Below are 21,067 nucleotides of genomic sequence, written 5' to 3'. Positions count from 1 at the left end.
CTCACTTACTCTCGCTGTCTGCCAAGCCCCGCTCCCTCTGAGCTGTGATTGGTCACACTGTTACCGGACTTGTCAGATCTCCTGTTGGAAGATTTCGCCTCCACTGTGAGCCAGACTTGCTCAAGCGGCGGAAGGCTGGCTGGTCGTCTTCACTGTCTCTTTTGTTAGCTCTCGCCCTGAAAGAAAAGCACTACAGCCGCATCCATGTAATTGCACCCGGGCTGGAAAATGATCATCTGTACGAATAAAATGGAGTACCCGCTCAGAAGCCCGCGCCAGCGTATCCAAAAACAGGTAGGTGACAAGCTAGCCAAGTTACGGCTAACAAAATAACGGACTTCATTCATTTTACCGAGGGGATTATTTCACGGCAAAGACGAAAGAAACACTCATTCAATAGCCACTTTCACTTACTCTTAACATTGTTGCACCACGGAGCAACAATTTAGCCAAGCTTCTTGCCAATTAGAAAGTCATTTAATTTAACATTAGCCAGCAAAACTTCCTATCGGACTTGCTAACTTTGCTAACTGGGCGATTTTTGTTCCATTTGAATAAGGAAGACAATAATAAAATCACTTTATGAGGATTCGCTTTAAAGCCTCGACTTTTCTCATGAACGTCACACTTTTTAATGCATGTCACGTAATGCCTGAGACTTAAAATTGGGGACGCCGTTGAGCATTCAAAGAGACCCCCCTCCCCCAGTCCTGTAATGTACATTTAACGTAAACATCTTCAAATCGACGAAGCATTGAGAGATGGGGGATGACGTCAGCAGAAGAATATTTTGGGGGAAAAGTGTCAGGTGAAGAAATGCAGCGCCACTGCTTGCCGGATTTAACACATCATAGGAATGGATTGCGTTTTTGTCGTATCTACATGTCGACCGACTTGATTTGCTAAGCCTTTTTTATATATGGTGGTGTTTTTTTGCAAGCTGAACTGGACTGCCAATCAAACTTGTTTTTCTCCTCTCGCCGCTGCTTTTCAGTTTTCAACAGAGAGGGGGCGCTGTCTCAAGTAGTCCCAAAAAAGAGAGAAACATGTTTGCTGCAGATTCGGTGGAGCAAAACAGGGAGGAACGTGTGAGGAGCTTTGAAAAATGTGCTCTTTCGTCACGTTTGTCTTGACATGAGACAAAACATGCAGTTGATGTGCAGAAGCAATGCACGCAAACCGGCAATGTAGAAGTGGATGTCATGTTTACTATATGTTATGTTCTCAGAGGATGGTGCAATTTTTTTGTCTCCTAAACCTGCAGCACAGTGTTGTGTTTGTCTGCTTGTGTTTAGTGTGCACCCCCCACCTTCTCCCGAGCCTCTTTGGGTGGTTTTGTGCTGCTCCCTGAGTTCAGGTTGCATAAAATCAGCCTTGCTAGCCTATTTCTTCTGGTGTTTTTTTGGTTTGTTTTGTTTTGTTTGTTAGAGGGGGGCTACTAGTGTATTAATACACCCACATGACCAGGATGGACCCCCTCGCACGAAATTGGAATGCAGATTGAATGTCCTTCTCTTCTATCCACAGCTGCAGCAGCCCACCAGCAACACATGACCCACAAAAAATCACACACACACACACACACACACACACAAGTGTCAAGTTGACACATTTACCCCCAAAAGGTCATCGTTTTTCAACAGTTGTTTTTGTGACGTCTCCGTCCTGTCCATCATAGTCTATGTCCACACTGCAGGGTATGATGCCCTATTGGGATTTTTTGTTCAAATCCGATTTTTTAAAATGTGGCTGTTCACATTACCAAAAAAAATGCCACTTGTCAACGTGAAAGCAAAGCGTCCAGGAAGTGACGCGAATGCACAAAAGCACGACGTCATACGCATTTTGCGTGTGTTTACAGATGTAATTACTGCACGGTGTGCTCTCCTTTACAGGTCTGTGGCAGTTTGAAGGATTTTGTGCAACAGGAGTCAATATTTTCTTAACCAAATGATTCCGCATAGGAGATTAAGAAGAAAGAGGGCAAGAATTTTGGCTATGACAGTTAGTAGGTGGCAGGAGTGGTGGGACACTTCTTTTAAAAAGATCATTTTATGATGGCAAGAGGAACTTCTGCCTACATTAGTGTGTACCTTTTTATCCAAGTCTTGAGCGGTAAACCACGCCTTTTGATGACATAGAGGTCGGATATATGTGACCTGACCGTTCAGACTGCAGTAGATGGAAGTCGCATTTGGAAAAATCAGAATTATACTTTTCACACTGGCATGAAAAAATCTGAATTGATCTGCAGTACGAATGTAGCCTTAGTCCTGCTCTTTGTCTTGTGTACCTTTCACGCCCCCTCTGGGTAATGTCACTCCTGGTTTTCATGTCGTTCCTGCACTCATGTCGAGCTTCTGCCTCGATAAGCAAACCATCTCTCCAGAAGCCTGTACCGCGAAAGTGGCTCAACATACCGGGCTTGCTGTGCTCACAATGCAGCAGTTGGTTCCAGACCAGTCAATTTCCACATAGTAGGATTCAATATTGGTGAATAGAATATTTTCAGAATGGAATATTTTCATAGTTAGAGCATTGAAAACCTGGTTATGACCTTCTAAATACAGTTTTTAAAAGGGCTGCACGGTAATTATCGGGCAATACGAGGGAATTATGACATCATACCGATAAATCTGATACATTAAGAGCAGCTCCGTTAACGAATTATTTAAAATAACGCTCCAATGAGGCAAGATTACCCATACTGTGCAAGTGAACAAATCAAGCCCTCCTTTTTTTCTCCTGCCTGCGATGTCAAGGGCCTCTCGTAACTTCCCCTGAGCTCACTCGCAAACAAATATTCACTTAGAGGAAGGACATTGTATCAAGTGTGCCACAATGAGGGGGAGAAAAGAACCATCACATCGAGCACACAAAAAACTTTATCAGCCACCTGAAACGGCAGAAAAGTGCAAAAGGTTTGCCAGAGACCTCGGTGGCATCACACTGGCTGCTCGGAGCGTGTGCCCGAATACAGTGCACCTTGCACCTTAAAAAATCACTTCATCTTTCTTGATAAATGGTAAAAAGTTAAATGTAACAACCACAAAATAGCCATCATTTATTAATTTTTTTTGTAGCGAGGGACGACTGTACTTGAGCTTTCAACACAACAGAGCGAGAGAAGTGAGTTTCTGGTAGTAAACTCCCCAGCCCTCTCCAGACTCTCCACCATTCCCTTTCACACAGGCGCCGAAGCCGGAAAATTGCCGGGCCAACTTGGTTTCCCCCACTCGCTTCTTTATCAGTGACGTTCACGTAGAACAGCAGCAGCACGGGACAAAAACAGAGGGAGGCGGGTGTGTGGGTTTCATTTACATTTCAGGGTAACCTTGCTTGTATTCTTCTTCTGTTGCGTTTGTGTCGGAGTGTTTCATTGGAGCGTGTGCAGGATGTGTGAACTGCTGTAATTCACAGTTGTGCTTGTGCTGCTGCATCTTGGCCATGGACAACCCCCACCCCCCCCAAAAAAAGAGATTTGTAATCTCAATGAGTTAAATAAAACAAAAGGTCATATCAGGACTATGGCATCAAAGTTACAGAAAATGATCAATAAATTGATAAATATTACTTTTTTTTTTAAACCGTTTGATTTTTAAAAAATATTTAATTTTACTATCGAAAATAACTGAAAATACATCACAATACACTAGGTCCCCAACTTACAAACACCCGACGAGCGAACACTCGCAGATATGAACACAAGCTGACTGGTCTATATTTTATTTTATTTTGCCTTGTAGTCGCTCAATCAGTATTTATACTGCTACTGTACATGCTTGACCAGTAGAGGGCACTGTGACACTGCTAATGGAGCCTTAGAGCTAATGGGACCAACAGAGGAAGAGTTAGATGCTGGGGAGATGCAGTGTAAAGCTAAATGGAAAGCTAAGTTGTACAACCCGGACAGAGTGTGTGATTAAAGTTTATGAAGAGTTAATAGGCCTGCTTAATTCTACACTACCCACAGAACACTACCTCTTTTAGAAGAGTCTAACCACCACCACCATTTGTCCTTTTTTTCAATAACTCCTCCTCCACAACGACATATGCTCGACCACTCCTCTTCAAAGGTAAATAACATTTATCATTACGTATTATTATATCACTTTTGTCATTGTTTTTTTCATTAATTATCCTGGTTTAATATTTCTACTGCATCCAAACTCCTATTTACATACATACACATATACTGTATATGTATACACGTACATGTAGTACCTATATTATTGGTAATATTACCTTTTCCCCTACTTAAGAACGATTCGACTTAAGAACGGTCGTCTGGAACCAATTGTGTTCGTTACTTGGGGACTTAGTGTACTGATTTTTCTAACAACTAAACAGTGCCTCTGCTGGTCGCTGCCAAGTAGTGCATTCAATGTGGCTTTAGTTGCTGCAAGACATGATTTAACACACAGGTGTCAAACTCAAGGCCCGGGGCCAGATTCGGCCCGCCATATTGTTATTGTTATATTGTTTTTTATTATTTAAAAAATAAATATTTTAAAATGTTGTTTTAAATGTTTTAAAATGTTCTGTCAATTTTGACAGAAAATTTGAAGAGTTTCTTTTTTTTTTGTTGTCAAACCCCATTTAAAATGATTTGTACAATCATATACTCAAATTTATGCTTGGCACCTTGACTTCTGATTTGAATCCAAGTTTGCTGGTAAAACAATATAAACAAAATGAAAACGCTAATAATCGAATGTGTAATATCATGGGGCGATTTTACAGATATTTCATGGGGATATAAATCTCTGTGATAAGATGATTTCATGTTGGGATACGATTTGAAAAAAACTACTTATTGTAAAAACAGAACGATTCAATGCAGTGTACAAACGATTGTATTTGATTTGGGTCTACGGTTAATATTTGTTGATGTAAACATTTATCTTAGGTTATAAAATAAGGATGCCAATGATATAAAAGTGTCATTTTTACAGTGTTTTCAAATGTGTAAAAGAGCCACATCGTATCCCCAAGCACGCTGTAAGGCACCGGCAAAAATAAAGTCAACAGAATAGCATATCAAATGTTTAAAAACGGTTCGGTACGCATGTGTATTGAACGGTTCGATACAGATACTTGTATCGTCACACCCCTAGTGACTAGTAAGTTGCGGTGACTCGTAAGGCGTGCTAACTAGTGGCGGACTTTTCGTCAAACCCGATATCCGGTCGCATTGGTTTATTGTTAACAACCCTAATATTTTCATGATCAATGAATTGACTAATCTGTCATCATGCCCATCTCTAGTCAGGATGACGAATATTAAGTTGTTTTAGATATGCTTTAAGAGAAAAGAAACACCCCTGCCATGGATTCTTTTGTTTGTTTTTTGCGCTTAAAATGATGGTGCACCTTTTTGCATATTTTTCCGCGTCCGTTGTAACCAATTGCAACCACACCACTCATTCTTGTTGAATGCGGACTATCAAACCCCACCGTGTTTGTCTTTGTCTCCCTCTAGCTTGTTTGTGACTTGCAGAGTAGCAGTGTGTTGTGTTGCTGGTGAGCATACTGTACTGTAAGCATGCACGATTGTTAGGCTGGTGTGCACAAAGCCTTCGTGGTCAGTCATGCCCTCCATCATACTGTTTACTGCATGGAACAAGGCTAACAAAAATATGCTTTGTAATAGCTCATCCGCTCCTAAATGATGATTTAGTCCTCTGGCCACCCACACACGCTGCTTTTTTTCCCTCCTTTTCATGGGGTTGTTGTTTGGTTTTTTTTGGGTCTCATGTGGGTGGACAATAAGGAGTCTCTCTCCTTATCAAGACTGCTGCTGCTGTTTTCACCTTTTGTTTGTTTTCAAGCAGTAGAAATTAAGCAGTGTGTTTGTCTGGAACCACCCCCTCCACACCCCTCACCCTGTATATTAATTAGGAGTGTTGGTTTGTTCTTCAAAATTGCGCCGCCCCTCAAAATTGCTGAAAAAATGCCGAAGAATGCAACAGAAAAGTGGTCTTTATTGTCTGTCAATTATCTGCCTTAAGCTTTGCTTTCGTACAAAGCAGAACCGATATGAATATGTGGTTCCTGTTTCTATCAACCCCCACCCCCCAACCCCGGACATTTACAGTCCCTGACATGATTTGCTTAAATATGTTATCTATTGTTTGTAATTATGTTCTACATTGTTTGTTTTTTGAATGCAAATGGTAAAATTGCCAAAATGATATTCATAGTTCATTGCACTAGCCATGATGAGCAAGCTCTTGCAGTTCAGTCTCATTTCCGGAAGTGAAGTCATCGGGGTACTATCACTCAGGTAAACAAACATAGCGGTGTACGAGACAGACCATGTGTACAGTGATCGTAGTGAAGATTTGTCTGCCTTGTCGCTATCATGGAATAGTGTTTAGAAGACATTATGTAAACAAGACATGACTTAGGGGCTATCCACACGGAAACATATTTTATGGTTTCAGCCTGTCATCCACACGGGTACGGTGTTCTGGGTGACTTGAAACGGTATTCTTTGGAAAACGGCTTCCACTGTGGGAAAATCTGAAAAACGCCCTCTTGTCGACAGGCAATACAAGAGTGATGACGTCACCGACCCACCACCGCTTCGTCGCCGTCATGTGACCAAAAGTGAGCTTTGATGACAAGGCAACATAATATCTGAATATTTCGACGAACATGACTCACCTCAGTCGACATTCTCCTAAGAAGAAATTCCACTTTTCGTAAGCGGAAGACGGACTAATGCGCATCCGTTCTTTCTCCTTCTATGGTTTGGAGTGTCACGTGGTTCTGTCTGCGTGCCTGTGCACAGCGCCACACATAGGTGTGCCTTGTGTATTACATCGTTTTCAATCAGTGATGCGTTCCCGTCTGGATGCGATTATACTAACCCGGCAGAGTGTGGACACAACTTTTTATCAACCCGCAAAAAAAATCCAAAGACACGGATGGATGGACAGGGCCTTACTCACTTGTGCCAACTTTGACATAGTGGTCATTGTTGGTTCTTTTCTGTGTACCGGCGGAATAGCATCCTTTTTCAAAATAAGTTTATACCGTACTTTCAAACCAAATGCTTCTTGTAAATGTGTTCCTACGTACATAGCAGCCAATTGACATTTAATTAACATGTGATGAAAAATACATTAAGAAACACAGTTGGACTCTTGCAGAGTATTAATAACACATCAAGACGCGCAACGTCGTGTACGCTGACCGGATAATCCGAGGTGAAATTTATGACGTTGACGGAAAAATCTGCTTACTGCCGTTCCACTGGATATGACTTTTGTAGCTTTCAAAAGCTCCACTGTTTCTACTTTGGGAGGCGAGGTCTAGAAGACGCTGTGTATAAAGCTGAGGTGCATCTAATAAGAAAAGTAAACTTGTGTTCTTGTGGTACTGTTAGCCGTAGTGCTTAAGCAAAAAAAGAAGCAGTAAAACAAACGGGTGCTTAGAAGAGATGGTAAGACTGTTCTGTAAGCGTGTCATGAGTTAGCCTGTATTGACAGACCTGAAGGAGGGGCACTTGAGGAGTGTTTGTATGCTATATGCTTCTCGCTAGTTAGTGTTGCAGCAAGCTCATCAGCAGCTTGTGTGTTTGCAGAGGGAAGACGGTGTGAATGTCAATGGGTCTTTGAGTGGCAGGAACCTGTGTGTCCTACATCGCTCCTCACCATTTGTCAACACTCCTCACGTCCACACACAGGAGCAGGTCACCGACTGTTTGATTTAAAGCTCAGCCATTAACTCGACACCCCAACACCGCCATCTTGCTGGTTTGCCATAGCGAGGATGATCTTTATACACATGTTTGCATAGTCTCTACGTACAGTATATACAGTACAGTAGGTGAAGAGGGAGGGAAGCCTCCACCAAATGCAGTAGATGTTAAAAGACTACTGGGGATACTCTGTGTTGAATACCAAAGTGTAGTAGTAGGTCATCTCACTCAAGTGTTGGTTTGACAGGTTGATAAGAATTGTGCATTTCAGTGCATTGCATTGAAGTGGGCTTGTCTATACTGTTATTGTTCAGAAATGAAAGACCAATTTACATTTCAGGTTTGGTATGTTTTAAGTAGGAGGAAACAGATTGCTCTCTACAAACCCTAATGTGCAAAGTACATGCATGCATGCACGCACGCACGCACGCACGCACGCACACACACACACACACACACACACACACTGTGCTGCAAGGTAACCATATTAACTCCTTAAAGCAGGGTTGTCGCAACTGTTTTTTTTTTTTGGCCCACAGCACATTCAATATAATTTAACATAATATATAATATAGTTTAACAAGAAAACAAAAAAAGGAAAAAAAAGTGAAAATCTGAAGTAATTTATATATTTTATTATAATATTTATATTTATTAATTCTATTTATTATGTGTTATTTTTCAGAAACAAACAAAACAATTAGATTGGAGAGGAAGTTATAACATTATGGGAATAAAGTCACAATGTTCCGACAAGAAAATTTCCAAAGATTGTTTAAGAAGAAATTTGAAATATTTGGATTTTTTTTTTAAAAGCAAAAATGGGGAAACATACAGCAAAGACCAAAGATTGTGTCTATGAGATGCAGTTTTTCTATAATATACTGTATATAACTTATTAGCATATGTTGCTTCACAAAATATCAAAGTGGCAAAGTAGCATAAGTTGCATCTTTTCATTTTTCACTCTGTGGCCCTCACTGAAAAAGGTTTTGACACCCCGACCTAAAGAAAGGTCCATCACAACATAATAACTGTTGTCAGCTATAGTCACTTTGCTTTGCCTCACTCTTTCTGGGTTGTGTTTTTTTTTTTTTTACATGGCCATGTTGTATGATGGAGATTCTGAAGCCAAGCCAGCTTTGTTCGCCACATGCTGGTGTTTGAGTTGGCCGCAGGCTCGCTCGGCCCAGGCTATGTTTGTTTGACTGCTCTCATCTACAGAAGTATCCCCTCCTCATGACCCGCACATCCCAAATTTCACATTGCTTCCTTTGTAACCCAGCAACTGCGGCAAAGGATTGGGTAGTTTAACAGTGGTGATCATGGTGATGCGTACAAACACCAGGCGGGGATTCGCACTTTTTAATTAAGCTGTGAAATGGTTTGAAGTATGAAGAAACATGCATTAGTTTCTGTTGATGACCCAGCTGATCACCGGAGAAACAATAATGCAGTGAATGCTCTCTCGCCATTAGCGCCTATATCTCAGCGTCCGGGCTGAGGTTTATGGAAGTGTGCTCCTGCATGGATGTCGAACAGTGGAAAATGAAAGGATGCAACTTTGATATTTCGTAAAGCAACACATGTCGATATGCTAACAAGTTATTTATAATTCAAGACACAAACTGCATCTCAGCTTTGTCATATAAGTGCAAAAGCCTATTATTACCATCAACTTCACTCTTTGCTCTTTTTCCCCCCGTTTTTGTTGGGGGTTTTTTCCAAACTTTCTTCTTCGTCATTTTCTTCTCGTAATATGACTTGACTCCCATAATATTCTGACATTATTCCATTATTATAACTTTTGCCTTGCCAAAAAAAAAAATTCCAGCTATATTTTAGGGATGTCTGATATTGGCCTTTTTGCCGACATCCGATATGCCAATATTGTCCAACTCTCAATTTTTGATTCCAGTATCAAGTGATACCGATGCATTGTGGTGGTTTTAGACATTCACCAAGTGTACTTCCGTTTCCGGGTCATGATCATTTGGCCACTTAGCTGTTGCTAAAGTGTTGTTGAGTTGAGTGGAGAGTAAACTGATTGGTGCCACCAACCTCAACTCCTGTCTCGTTGTGAATTGCATCTCCCTCGAACTGGGTACAAATGTCGACTGACGAGTGACAACGCGACCGTGCCGGCGCCACTACAAGCTAAGAAGCTGGCTAATGTTGGTGTTATCTATCTGCGCCGGCGACACACCTCACGGCTGTGGTTTCAGCGCATCGAAGCCCAGTTCCGACTGTGAGGAATGACGGAGGATGTGACGAAATGTTCCCATGTAGTGCCTTGACAACAGCCAGTACGGGGGGCCCATAGGCCAACAGTATATACAGCACTTTTTACAGCACTTTTTTAAAAATGTTTTTCATTAATGGGAAAAACCCAATACCGATATCTACCGATATTACATTTTTATGCCAATATCGGGCTGATAATATTGGTAAGCCGATATTATCGGACATCTCGACTGCATTTTGTTTTGTTTGTTTCTGATAACAATAGGATTTAAAAAAAAAGTCTTATCTTTAATATAATAGTTTATTCTTGTAAAATTACGACTTTTTTTCTCGTTAGAATGACTTTTTCGTCTTTAATATTTTGACTTTATTCTTGTAAATTTCCAGCTGTTTTTTCCATTTCTGCTGGCTTTTTTTTAATCTACAATTTAAACTTTCTTCTTGTAAAGTTTCCTGTAGTTATTTTGACCTTATTCCCATAATTTTATTACTTTGTCCCCAACCTAATATGTCTCTCATATTACGACTTTAAAAAATGAGGTCTTTCTCTTAAAAAGTTCAGCTTTATGCAACTAAGATGACATTGTTTTTCTCATAATATTACCACGTCATTACCGTTAGAGCTGTGGTCCCCAACCTTTTTTGACCCGCGGACCGGCTTGTATTCCCACAAATCTTATGCGGACCGGGGGAGGGGGGCTGTGGGGGTTTCGTACATATAGCTATAGTATAGCGATCTAATTTATCTTATTTATTATGTATTGTGTAAAACTAAGACATGAATAACATCAAATTACAAGCACAAAATGAATGCCGACCCACCATCCACCAGTTCAACTTCCAGCCAAGTGTTTCCAGAGAGATGATTACATGGCCGTTTGACGTGTGTGGTATAATGCAGTGCGCTAGCATGAATTAACTTGAGACAAATGTTCACATTAGCACTCAATAAGTCATCAAAACGTACCTTTATGCATTCTCACATAGTATCAGCATTTGACAGCAAATATTAGGTGAAAGAAAAATGCTAAAAATACAGTAGTAATCTATCTGTGCAGCATGAGATAAAGTTAGCACACCCACAATGGACATGCGTCAAGTGAGACGGATGTAAGAGAGAATTCGGCCACTTCGGCCGGGGGTTGGGGACCACTGCGTTAGAGTACAACTTTTCTGTCTTCATATTTTGACTTTATTCTTGTTAGATTATTTAGATTGTTAGATTTTCCAGTTTTGCCGTTTTTGTTGTATTTTAGTTTTCTTGTTAAGTTATATTTTTAGAATGTGGACGCCACTGAACTAGAGGTTCCACAGTAAATTTCTGAAGACGACAACATGCTGTACATAAGCAAACAGTTGGGGAAAAAAAACCCAAAATGTTTTGTTCACATGAAAATATGAAGGTTTTCATATTGTCGACATGGTAATGATGTGATGGTTGACCAATTGGAAGCATTCACTCTACCCCAATAAACATCACCCTTTCACGATAAACAAGCTTTTTGTGACAAACAAGCCTTGATCCCCGTGTTTGGCGTCTTTCCTCAGGCGATGGTGACCAACGAGAAGGGGCGAGTGTCGCTGCTCTTCAAGAAGGCTCTGATCAGCAGGGGCAGCGTGGACGCCGTCTCCCAGCAGATGTCCTCTCACCCTCAGTACTTGGAAAGCTTCCTGCGCGCGCAGCACTACATCCTACACATGGACGGCCCTCTGCCACTGCCGTGCCGCCATTACATCGCCATCATGGTGGGTGACTCGGCCCCCTTTCCAGTTGTAGAACAATAACAAGCCCTGTTCTGATTACCCTCTTCTTAGGCGGCTGCACAACATCACTGCAACTACCTGGTGTACCTGCACTCGGCCCAGTTTCTGAGGCTTGGCGGCGACCCCCTGTGGCTACAGGGCTTGGAGGCGGCACCTCCACGGCTTCGCCTCCTCGACCACATCAACAAAGTCCTCGCCCACCAGCCCTGGCTCACTGCCTGCTCACACATCAAGGTAGGAAAAAGCCACATGAAGATGCTCACCCACCTGAAGAATCCCGTCTTAATACGTGTTTGTGCCCGCCAGACGCTGCTCAAGTCGGGCGAGCAGTGCTGGTCACTGGCCGAGCTGGTGCAGGCGGTAGTTATTCTGGCCCACTGCCACTCGCTCTGCAGCTTCGTGTTTGGCTCCAACACCGACTCGGACTTGGCGCCCCTCAGCAAATCTCCCAACAGTACACCGCCGACCTTCTGCCCCTTTGACGCTGCTAACGGCAACCCCAACGTGCCTCAGTCGGAGCACATAACACGGCGACGGGTAAAAAAAAATCTTCTTATGTCACAGCTAAGCTGAAATAAATGACATTACGCTTTTGCTAACAATGCCAGCAGTGGGCACATACAGCGTTACGTCCTACTACCAGACCATGTTGTGGAGCAGTTAGGGGTGTCACAGGATCTCGCCAGACTCAAATGTGAGATTTCCTATGGGCACTAGGCCTGGCACGGTAGTAAATAAATGAATTAATCACACAATAAATTAAATGAACTGGGTAATCAGTATATTGCCATGTGCATGCGTGTCTGTTTTCCTTGTGTCCCGCCTCCAAACAGGCAGGAAGAGCAGGTGGCTCCTCCTGCTCTATCATTTGCTGAGGTAAAAATTGTGAAGGTACGCCTGTTTGACTGACCCCAAATTTCCTCAGCTGTCGGAGAAAGTGTAATCTTTGGTGAGCTTTTGAAATGATGAGACTGGTGTTAAGGTTCTATGACAGGGACTGATGGATGGTGGGACCTTTGGTCCTGACCTTCCTAAAAATGTGTGCCCTCAAACAATTTGAGTTGAATATCCCCCGTATCACGTATAAAGATCCGCAAGCTAATTTAGCCTTCATGTGACGTTTTGACAGTCTTTGGATTCGACTGGCGACGTGGTCTGTCTGAAGGAGAGGATCCAGAGGTCCCAGGAGGAGCGAGACAAGCTGCAGACACTCCAGCAAAGTGGTAAACATGAAGAGCTCAAGTGTTCTGGTGGGGTCACATGGTGTAACATCAGATACACGCTGTGTGCTTAACATCTCCGCTGACTGAATCTTTTTTGTTTTTTTACAGATGTGGAAGAAGAGGAGGAGATGATGTGCTTTGCAGACCCATCGCGCTTCATCACAGATCCTAACTTCTATTACCAGGACTTTGCCCGCAGGGACGATGACCACTTCCAAGTGTTTCGAGCTCAGGTGAGGAGCGTTTACAAGTGGAGAAGTGGAAATCCAACATAACCCCGCCGTTGCAACCCCAGACATTAAAAATTGCACACATCTTCAAATGCTTTCTGGTCGTTTTAACTCATCTGAATCAGTGTTTAAAGCGTCACTGACATGATTTTTCAACTTTGCTTAAATATGTTCTATATTGTTTGTAATTATGTTCTACGTTGTTCGGGATGAATCGGCTGCCGATCTGATGTATTTTGAAGATCGGATTATATCGGCTTCCGCCACGAGATCGGGCCGATCCGGTTGCCTTATCACGTTCGTAACTCTGAGCCACACTCCAACATGGAGTAATGCGGTAATGCGCCTCAAAGCTGGTTTTGGAAGAAGAAAACGCAACGCCACCATGCAGACATGTCGGCGGTGTACCGTGGTGAAGTTAGTTTCAGTTGGACGTTGGCTATTTGGCTCCATAGCTACAACGGTAGTTACCCTTCACTGTGCCCGGACTGGTGTGTCACGGTGCGGGGAGCTCACATGGGAAGTGCTGCTGTACAGTGGCGGAGCTCTGTGGCGGCCAATGGTGGGCGTGGCCACCCCCGGTCACTCTCCGGCCACCCCACTGGCCTTCTAGACAATTCAGGTATCAACTTATTGCCACCCCTATGTGAGTAATGGTCTCACCTTGGCCACCCCAATCAAAAATTTCTGGTTCCGCCAATGCCGCCGTAACCCCTGGTTGTTTATGCTAGGGACTGTCAATAAATTACTATGGCGTCGAAGAGAGTTTGTTTAATAAAAAGTCATATATTCTAAATCACACCACAAATATAACCATGTCAAATGATTAGTCCTGCCCTAAAAGTATTTTGCGCACCCATTTTTTCCAATTTTATCTTTTATTGGATTACATAACCATATTCACTTCCACAAATTCATATTTGTAAAAAAAGTTTATTATTATGGAAAAAAAAACCTGCAAGACAAAAAAAAATCTTATCGGATCGGAAGCCAAAAAAGTGGATTGGGACATCCCAAGCTAGGATGCTATTCCTGATGCTATGCCACACGAGACAAAAGGAGGAGGACGCCGTCAGTTGCCACAGAACAGAGTAAGTCATGTGTTATTTACATATTGTATTGTAAACACCATGCCACCATAGCGACATTATGCATGTTGTAAAACATACTTTCACAGCGATATGCTGATGGCGGCGGGCAGCACGGTGACGAACTACACAATAAAAAAGGCTCTAAAGACCCCTTTACACTCATTAAGGAGAATAATTGAAGGATAAGCAACTCCAAGGTAAATTACACTTTCCATTTGGTGTTGTAAGCCGACCAATCTTCATCTCCATGTCTTTGTCAGCGGACACCTCTGCATCAGACATTCCATCGTCGGTAGTTCTGTCTCGCCCCAGCCTCTCATGTTTGCTTACTCTGCCTACGATGAAAGCTTCCCCTTTGGCGACGTCACTTCCGGAAACACTCCTTTTCAAAGACGGATATTGTTATGTTTCTCGCCATGTACTACGTACAACGTAGAACATAATTACAAACATTATAGAATGTATTTAACCAAAGTTGATCAATCATGTCAGTGGCCCTTTTATGGTCAAAATCTCATATTATGACAGGAAAATTTACAAGAAGCTGAGGGGGCGGGGGGAAACAGCAGAAATGGGGGAAGAAACAGCTCTAATTTTACGACAATAAAGTCAAAATATTAACAGAAAAAAATTGTCGCAATAGAGTATAAAAAAAATGAAAAAAAGATTAGCCCACCCTTGGGTCTTCAGTTTATTGATCCATTTCAATGCCTGGTACAACTAAAGGTACATTTGTTTGGACAAATATGATGATAACAAATGTCGCTCATAAGAGTTGAATTTAAGAGCTGATATCTTGCAACTTCCATGCTTTTCTTGATAATAACCAAAATCACTTAAGTTCTTACGTGAATAGCTATAGCATTGTACTGCCAAAAAATGTAACTCTTATGAGCTAATTTGCTTTCCAAAACATCAAAGTGACAAAGTTGCATCCTTTCATTTTTCACTTTGTGGCCCCCACTGGAAAACGTTTGGACACCCCTGCTTTAGGTATACATTCCAACTTCCAGTAAAGATGGACTTACAATGTATCATAGGAAAGGAACTTGTTGTAACAGAGTAACTCTTGCGTAATAAAGAGTCCCTAATCAGCTTGAAGGCCTTCCAGGTCTTGTTTGCCTCATGTCCACATTGCTGGACACAGACAGGAACTGACAGGTAGACCAACAGGATCAAAAAGCCTCGATACAAGACTGGTTCAGAGATACGTTTGTCTCACTACCACCATCTCCATATGGACTTTTTCATTCATTACGTCTCTGCAGGACTACTCATGGGAGGACCACGGCTTCTCCTTAGTGAACAGATTGTATTCGGACATCGGCCACCTCCTGGATGACCGATTTCGAAGTGTCACCGCCCTCTCATTGCAACACAGCCCCGACCTAAAGAGAGCCATCTGGAATTACATCCACTGTGTCTTAGGCATCCGGTGAGCCTTCCTCTTAAAGCTACACAACGTGACGTAAGCAAACGCAATGCATAATGTGTTTGTCTGGGTCGTCAGGTATGATGATTACGACTACGGAGAAGTGAACCAGCTGTTGGAGCGTGATTTGAAGCTCTTTGTTAAAGCTGTGGCGTGTTTTCCCGACCCCACCAAAACTCCAGCTTGCCCGCTCAGCTGGGCTCCACTGAAACCTTCAGAGCGAGTGAGTGCTCACACAATAAGCGGCGGTCACACTTGCACGCAGTTTGCCTCCACATTGTCTCGCAATTTGCCCTAGCAATGCATGTCATTTATTTATTTATTTATTTATGGGCCGCCTGCAAAGCGTGAAGACTAGTTTGCGTTCCGTTTACGCATGAATTGCGCACTTGGCACGCAATTTGTGACCGAAGATCACAAAAAATACCAATGCTTGTTCCCGCATGGGTATTCACATTGATAAATACAAATACACAGACAATAAAGCATATAAAACAAAGCCATAGGGACCCCCTAGTTTTCATGCGATTGATGCAGTCTGGCCGAACGGGAAACCGTGTTACATGCATGAAGCACGTTAAGAAATATCTGAACGTGCGTTGGCACGTTCAGTAATTAAATGCATGGGGTGCTCGTGTGGCGCATAACACACATACGGAGTCCGCCAGCTCAATGTATGAAAAAATTGAAATACTGTATGTACGAAAGACACATTGGCCGTATGTAAGGCGCACAAAGACGTACGAAGCAACCTGAGCGCCCTTAGAGTTTGTTTGTTTTGAAAGCAAGACGGAAAGTTTTACATAAATGTGTCATTTATTTTCCCCCCCTTTGCAAGCAAGCCTTTTGTAACATCCTCGTCCTCCTGGCTGTCCTTTCGCAGATCCACGTCAACTTGCTCATCATGGAGGCGCGCCTGCAGGCGGAGCTGCTCTACGCTCTGAGAGCCATAACTCAGTACATGATCGCCTGAGAGCCGGTAAAGAAGCTCACTGTTGATTTATTTCTCTTCTCCATGCACGGAGCTACAGAGCAGACCTGCTGATGTTAGCGAGCGGACTCCGGTGACATTTTTGTAAGAGCACAGAGCGCTGCAGGCGGGTTTTTGTTTTTTCTTTTTTAGTAACGCAGCCTCATGTTCTTTTTGTCGTCAATGATATTTATACCAGAGCGTGCCACACACACCACCCTCCTCCTTCTCATCATCATCCTCATCATCAGCAGCATAGTGTCAGCACTTGATGGACATGTGCAATGAACTCTTGTAGGTACTAGATGATTTCTTTCAACTTTTAGGACAAGATGAATGTTCTCCAAAAGGAGGAGAAGGAGGCGGAGGCCTTTTTCTTGGACAATCGTAGTCAGTGTTGTCATACTTTGAAGGACCGTTTTGGATCTCCTGAGCTATTTGTACAAATGCTGGTTAAGAAAAAAACAAAAAAAAACAGGTAACGACATCACCTTAGTTTCTTTTAAATAAGCACTTTTAAAACTTTCTATATATTTATATGATGCAAGGAAGCTTGTTAGTAGAAATGGCCTTTTCTTCTCATGTGTCAGGGTTTTTAGGTCTCGTCTTCAGCTCTGAATGTTTTCAGTGAAGACCTACTGAAGGTAGTTGTCACAACGGGAAAAAAGCCTCTTTAAGAAAAAGAGGAGACAAGAATGTATAAAGGCAGGGGTGTCCACAAACCTTTTCCGTCGAGGGCTGCGTACATAGAACGAGGGGACACTTGGATACAAGTTGTACATCAGTTTATGCTAAGCTATCTGAACAAAACATCCACATCTTAGCTTTGTCGTACAGGCAGCAAAGCAAATTAGTGTAATATATCTCTTGAATCATTTGTTACATTTTTACCACATGCCGAGGAGTGTTAGGAATGGAATGTTTTTTGGGCCGCACGCATGGTGGCCTAGTGGTTAGCATATTGTTAGCATGCTGGCCTCACAGCCAGGAGGTCGTGGGTTCGTGTCTGTGTGTGGGATTCTTGCGTGACTAAATTGTCCATAGGTATGAATGTAACTGTGAATGATTGTTTGTCTATTTGGGCCCTGCGATTGACTGGCGACCTGTTCAGGGTGTACCCCGCCTCTTGCCCAAAGTCTGGGATAGTAAGAAAAAGCAGCATAGAAGATGGAGGGACTCTGTTTGCACTGTTAAGAATGGAATATTTTCCCACTCTGTTCTGGATATTCTTATCTACACCAGAGTATTTTCCCAGAATATTTTAGTAATAGTTGTTAGTAATGTTAGTAATTTCCCCACTGTGTTGTGGATATTCTCATCTACCACAGAGTGGAAAAATATTTTGGGTAAATACTCTGTTGGCACTGTTAGGAATGGAATATGTTTCCACTCTGTTCTTGATATGATTTAGTATTTTCCAAATGGTTGTTAGGAATAGAATATTTTCCCACACTGTTTAAGATATTCAGAGTATTTTCCCAGAATACTTTCTCAATAGCTGTTAGGAATGAAATATGTTCTCAGCCTGGTATGGATATTCTTATCTACAACAAAGTATTTTTCTACAATATTCTAATATTTTGTAATAATTGTTAGGAATGGAATTATTTCCCACTCTGTTCTGGATATTCCTATCTACAACAAAGTGGGGAAAATATTTTGGGGAAAATACTCTGTTGTAGATATTAGTATCCTAAACAAAGTGGGAAAATAGTCCATTCCTAACAACCATTGGGAAAATATCCTGGGAAAATACTATGTTGTAGACAATATTCTACAGAGTGGGAAAATATTCCTTTCCTAGCAACTATTATGAAAATATTGGGAAAATATTCTGTTGTAGAAATAAATATCCTAAATACATATTACATAAATAATAAATTCCATTCCTAACAGTGCCAACAGCATATTTGATTAAAATATTTTCCCCACTCTGTTGCAGATAAGAATATCCGGAACAGAGTGGGAATATATTCCATTCCTAACGGTGCCAATAAAAATGGAGTTGTGGGACAGTTGCGGGTCGCACTTTGTACACGCATTTTATAAAGTGAAATAACAGTGGATCCGTACGAAAGCCGAAGCTGAGCCATGGACAAGATGATTGTCTTGTTCTTTTTCTTTGTTTTGTTGTGGTTCAGAGTCGATCAAATCAGAGGCGGACTTATGGAAGCTCTCACAAATTGTATTAGCGGGTCGACACTGATCACATGTATCAAAATCCACAGTACGGTCTGCAAAAAGCAAAACAATGTGTAACCTAGTCGTCTTTTATTATTATTGTTATTGTTAAGATGTTGACTTGTTTTGTACACCGACCGGTCCAGGGTGTACCCCGCCTCTCGCCCCACGTCAGCTGGGATGGGCTCCTCCAGCTTAGCATTGACCCTAAGCGGTACGGAAAATGTATTGATGGATGTTTTGTACACTTACTCATGTAGATGCGCAGCAGGCTATCGAGGCGCAAGACCTGGGAAAGGAGCAGAAGTGCATATCTACAAAATAAAAGCGTTAAAACACGGGGTGCCTTCAGATTAAAACTGGAGTGCTGCTGATGAGGTCGAGACAACTGACAAGTGTTTTTTTGTGGACATGTAAATGTCTCATGTATGAGAGCCTTTTGACACAGGTGGATGTTGCAGCTACTCTACATGGGCTGGCAAAAGAAGAAACAAAAATGCACATATTGTAAAACCATCATAAAGAGAACAAGTGGAAAGACAAAAAAAATATTTTTTTTTTGGAAATTGTCATGTTTTCTATAAAGATACTTTATGAAAAGAACTCCTCCGTGTTATTTTTCTCTGTCGTTGTTTACTGCGGTGGTTTGGCTGTGGGACCCGCCCACCATCACCCTTCAATGACAGGCGGAGACCCAAATTGCTGAAATTTCTGGAACGTACAAGTCTCAAACATCTTATTTATTTCATAAATGATGTTTGTTTCAATTTGACATGTCAGAAAGACTCTTTGCAACGGTTACGCGGCTGCCCACAGGGCGCTTACTTTTGAAGGTGTTGCAAGCACGATGTCCCGCCCTCTTCCTGCTCGGAGCATGGAAGCTGCACCCCACTAAGTTTGTTTTTTTTTTTGCACCAGTTGCAAACAGCCCCTTTTAATGGAAAAACATTCAAGTGCAGTTTGAATTTGAGGTTGTGCATGATCAGCAACAATACCTTTTTAGCCACAAATTTGAATATTATTTGAAGAAAAAGTGTGTGTAAAGGTTTTCACGACAGTACATGTTATATCTGGGGAGTATTGGCACACGGACCTAGGTGTGAAGTGAAACGAAGTAAATAAAGCGAGTCCAAGTGCTGTGATTCAACGCTCAGTAGGTACGTTTCATAAAAATACGACCACCATATCTTCTCGAGACTACCCCCTGCCTGGCCAATGACATTATTATTATTGACATTGTTATGCCCAAGAACGACCCATAAACAGGGCACGTGACACACCACGTGGTGGCGTACCAAGCGAATAGCACCGACGCTAGGTGCGTTCCCGGACCTGCGACCCACCAGTTGAGAATGACTAGTTTACTGCACCTTCTCTACAGTAGTGGTGTCACTCCATGAAGTATTTTTTGCACCTCAGTCTGGCAAGGATGTTCAGCTGTACACAAACAAAAATACCACACAGGAAATGGAAACGTTATCAAGGCTGCTTAAAATGGGACTTACCTTTTGAGACCTGTCTGCACTCATTATGGAGAAAATAGTTTTCACTCGAGGTGACTTGCACAGTGTTAGTATAGTATAGTATGGCATGGCATGGCATGGTATGGTATAGTACAAGTATAGTGACAGCCACTATGAAAGACTGCAAACAGGAGCAACATAAACAACCATTTGATCTCTGCCTCACCTCTAATCACATTCATTATAAGCTTTTTATTGACTTGTCACTGGAACCAGTTCCAGTATAAGAAATGAACTTTATTTATTTTGACTATAAATATGTGTCAGTGAACGTCTCCCTTTTAATGTTACATTGTCCAGAATTAAACGGTGACAAGTGAGCTGCTGCTAAAGCAGTGCTGCTCAATTACATAAAGGTTCAAAGGTTTGGTTATCATTGTTTTATTTGTTAATAAACAACAATTAAAAGTGCATTAAACCAGGCTGTAAAAACAGCTTAGTGTTTGGTTACCGATTTGTATTGCACACCAGAGCGAAGAAAAGTAGGGCAAATGGTGCCATTGAGCAACAGCGCCCCTCTGTGGCATTCTGGCAGAATGCGTGTACACGCCTAGTAACTGGTTGTGAGAGTCACAATCGGTAAGACTATTAATCCCGTCATTAATTAAAAGGTCCCTTATTGTAGTGTTCTTCAACAACGTTAAACAAGTCCAGAGATCCTACAATGGTGTATTAGAAGTTTGGTGATCAAAAGCTGAGCT

At 42.1% G+C, this 21,067-nt stretch overlaps 1 protein-coding gene across 4 annotated transcripts; it reads left to right on the top strand.

Moving 5' to 3' along the window:
• The first annotated feature begins 82 nt into the window (after positions 1 to 82).
• Positions 83 to 21,042, top strand: sesn4 (sestrin 4). 4 transcript variants are annotated; one of them, XM_054792594.1, is made up of 9 exons: positions 83 to 294; positions 11,501 to 11,698; positions 11,768 to 11,950; positions 12,023 to 12,253; positions 12,846 to 12,966; positions 13,048 to 13,172; positions 15,529 to 15,695; positions 15,771 to 15,915; positions 16,576 to 21,042. In XM_054792594.1, the coding sequence occupies exons 1-9, from the start codon at positions 229 to 231 to the stop codon at positions 16,663 to 16,665; spliced, it is 1,326 nt and encodes a 441-aa protein (XP_054648569.1). In that variant the 5' UTR covers positions 83 to 228; the 3' UTR covers positions 16,666 to 21,042. The 4 variants fall into 4 exon arrangements, with proteins under 4 accessions (XP_054648569.1, XP_054648571.1, XP_054648570.1 ...); XM_054792595.1 differs by having other exon boundaries at positions 84 to 294; positions 12,846 to 12,939; positions 16,576 to 21,041; XM_054792596.1 differs by lacking the exon at positions 12,023 to 12,253.
• Positions 21,043 to 21,067: the final 25 nt, after the last annotated feature.

Source organism: Dunckerocampus dactyliophorus, chromosome 11 (genome assembly GCF_027744805.1).
Source record: "Dunckerocampus dactyliophorus isolate RoL2022-P2 chromosome 11, RoL_Ddac_1.1, whole genome shotgun sequence".
Lineage (NCBI taxonomy): Eukaryota > Metazoa > Chordata > Actinopteri > Syngnathiformes > Syngnathidae > Dunckerocampus > Dunckerocampus dactyliophorus.
The sequence above is the reverse complement of the archived record's forward strand: the minus strand, read 5'-3'. Positions and strand labels throughout refer to the sequence as shown.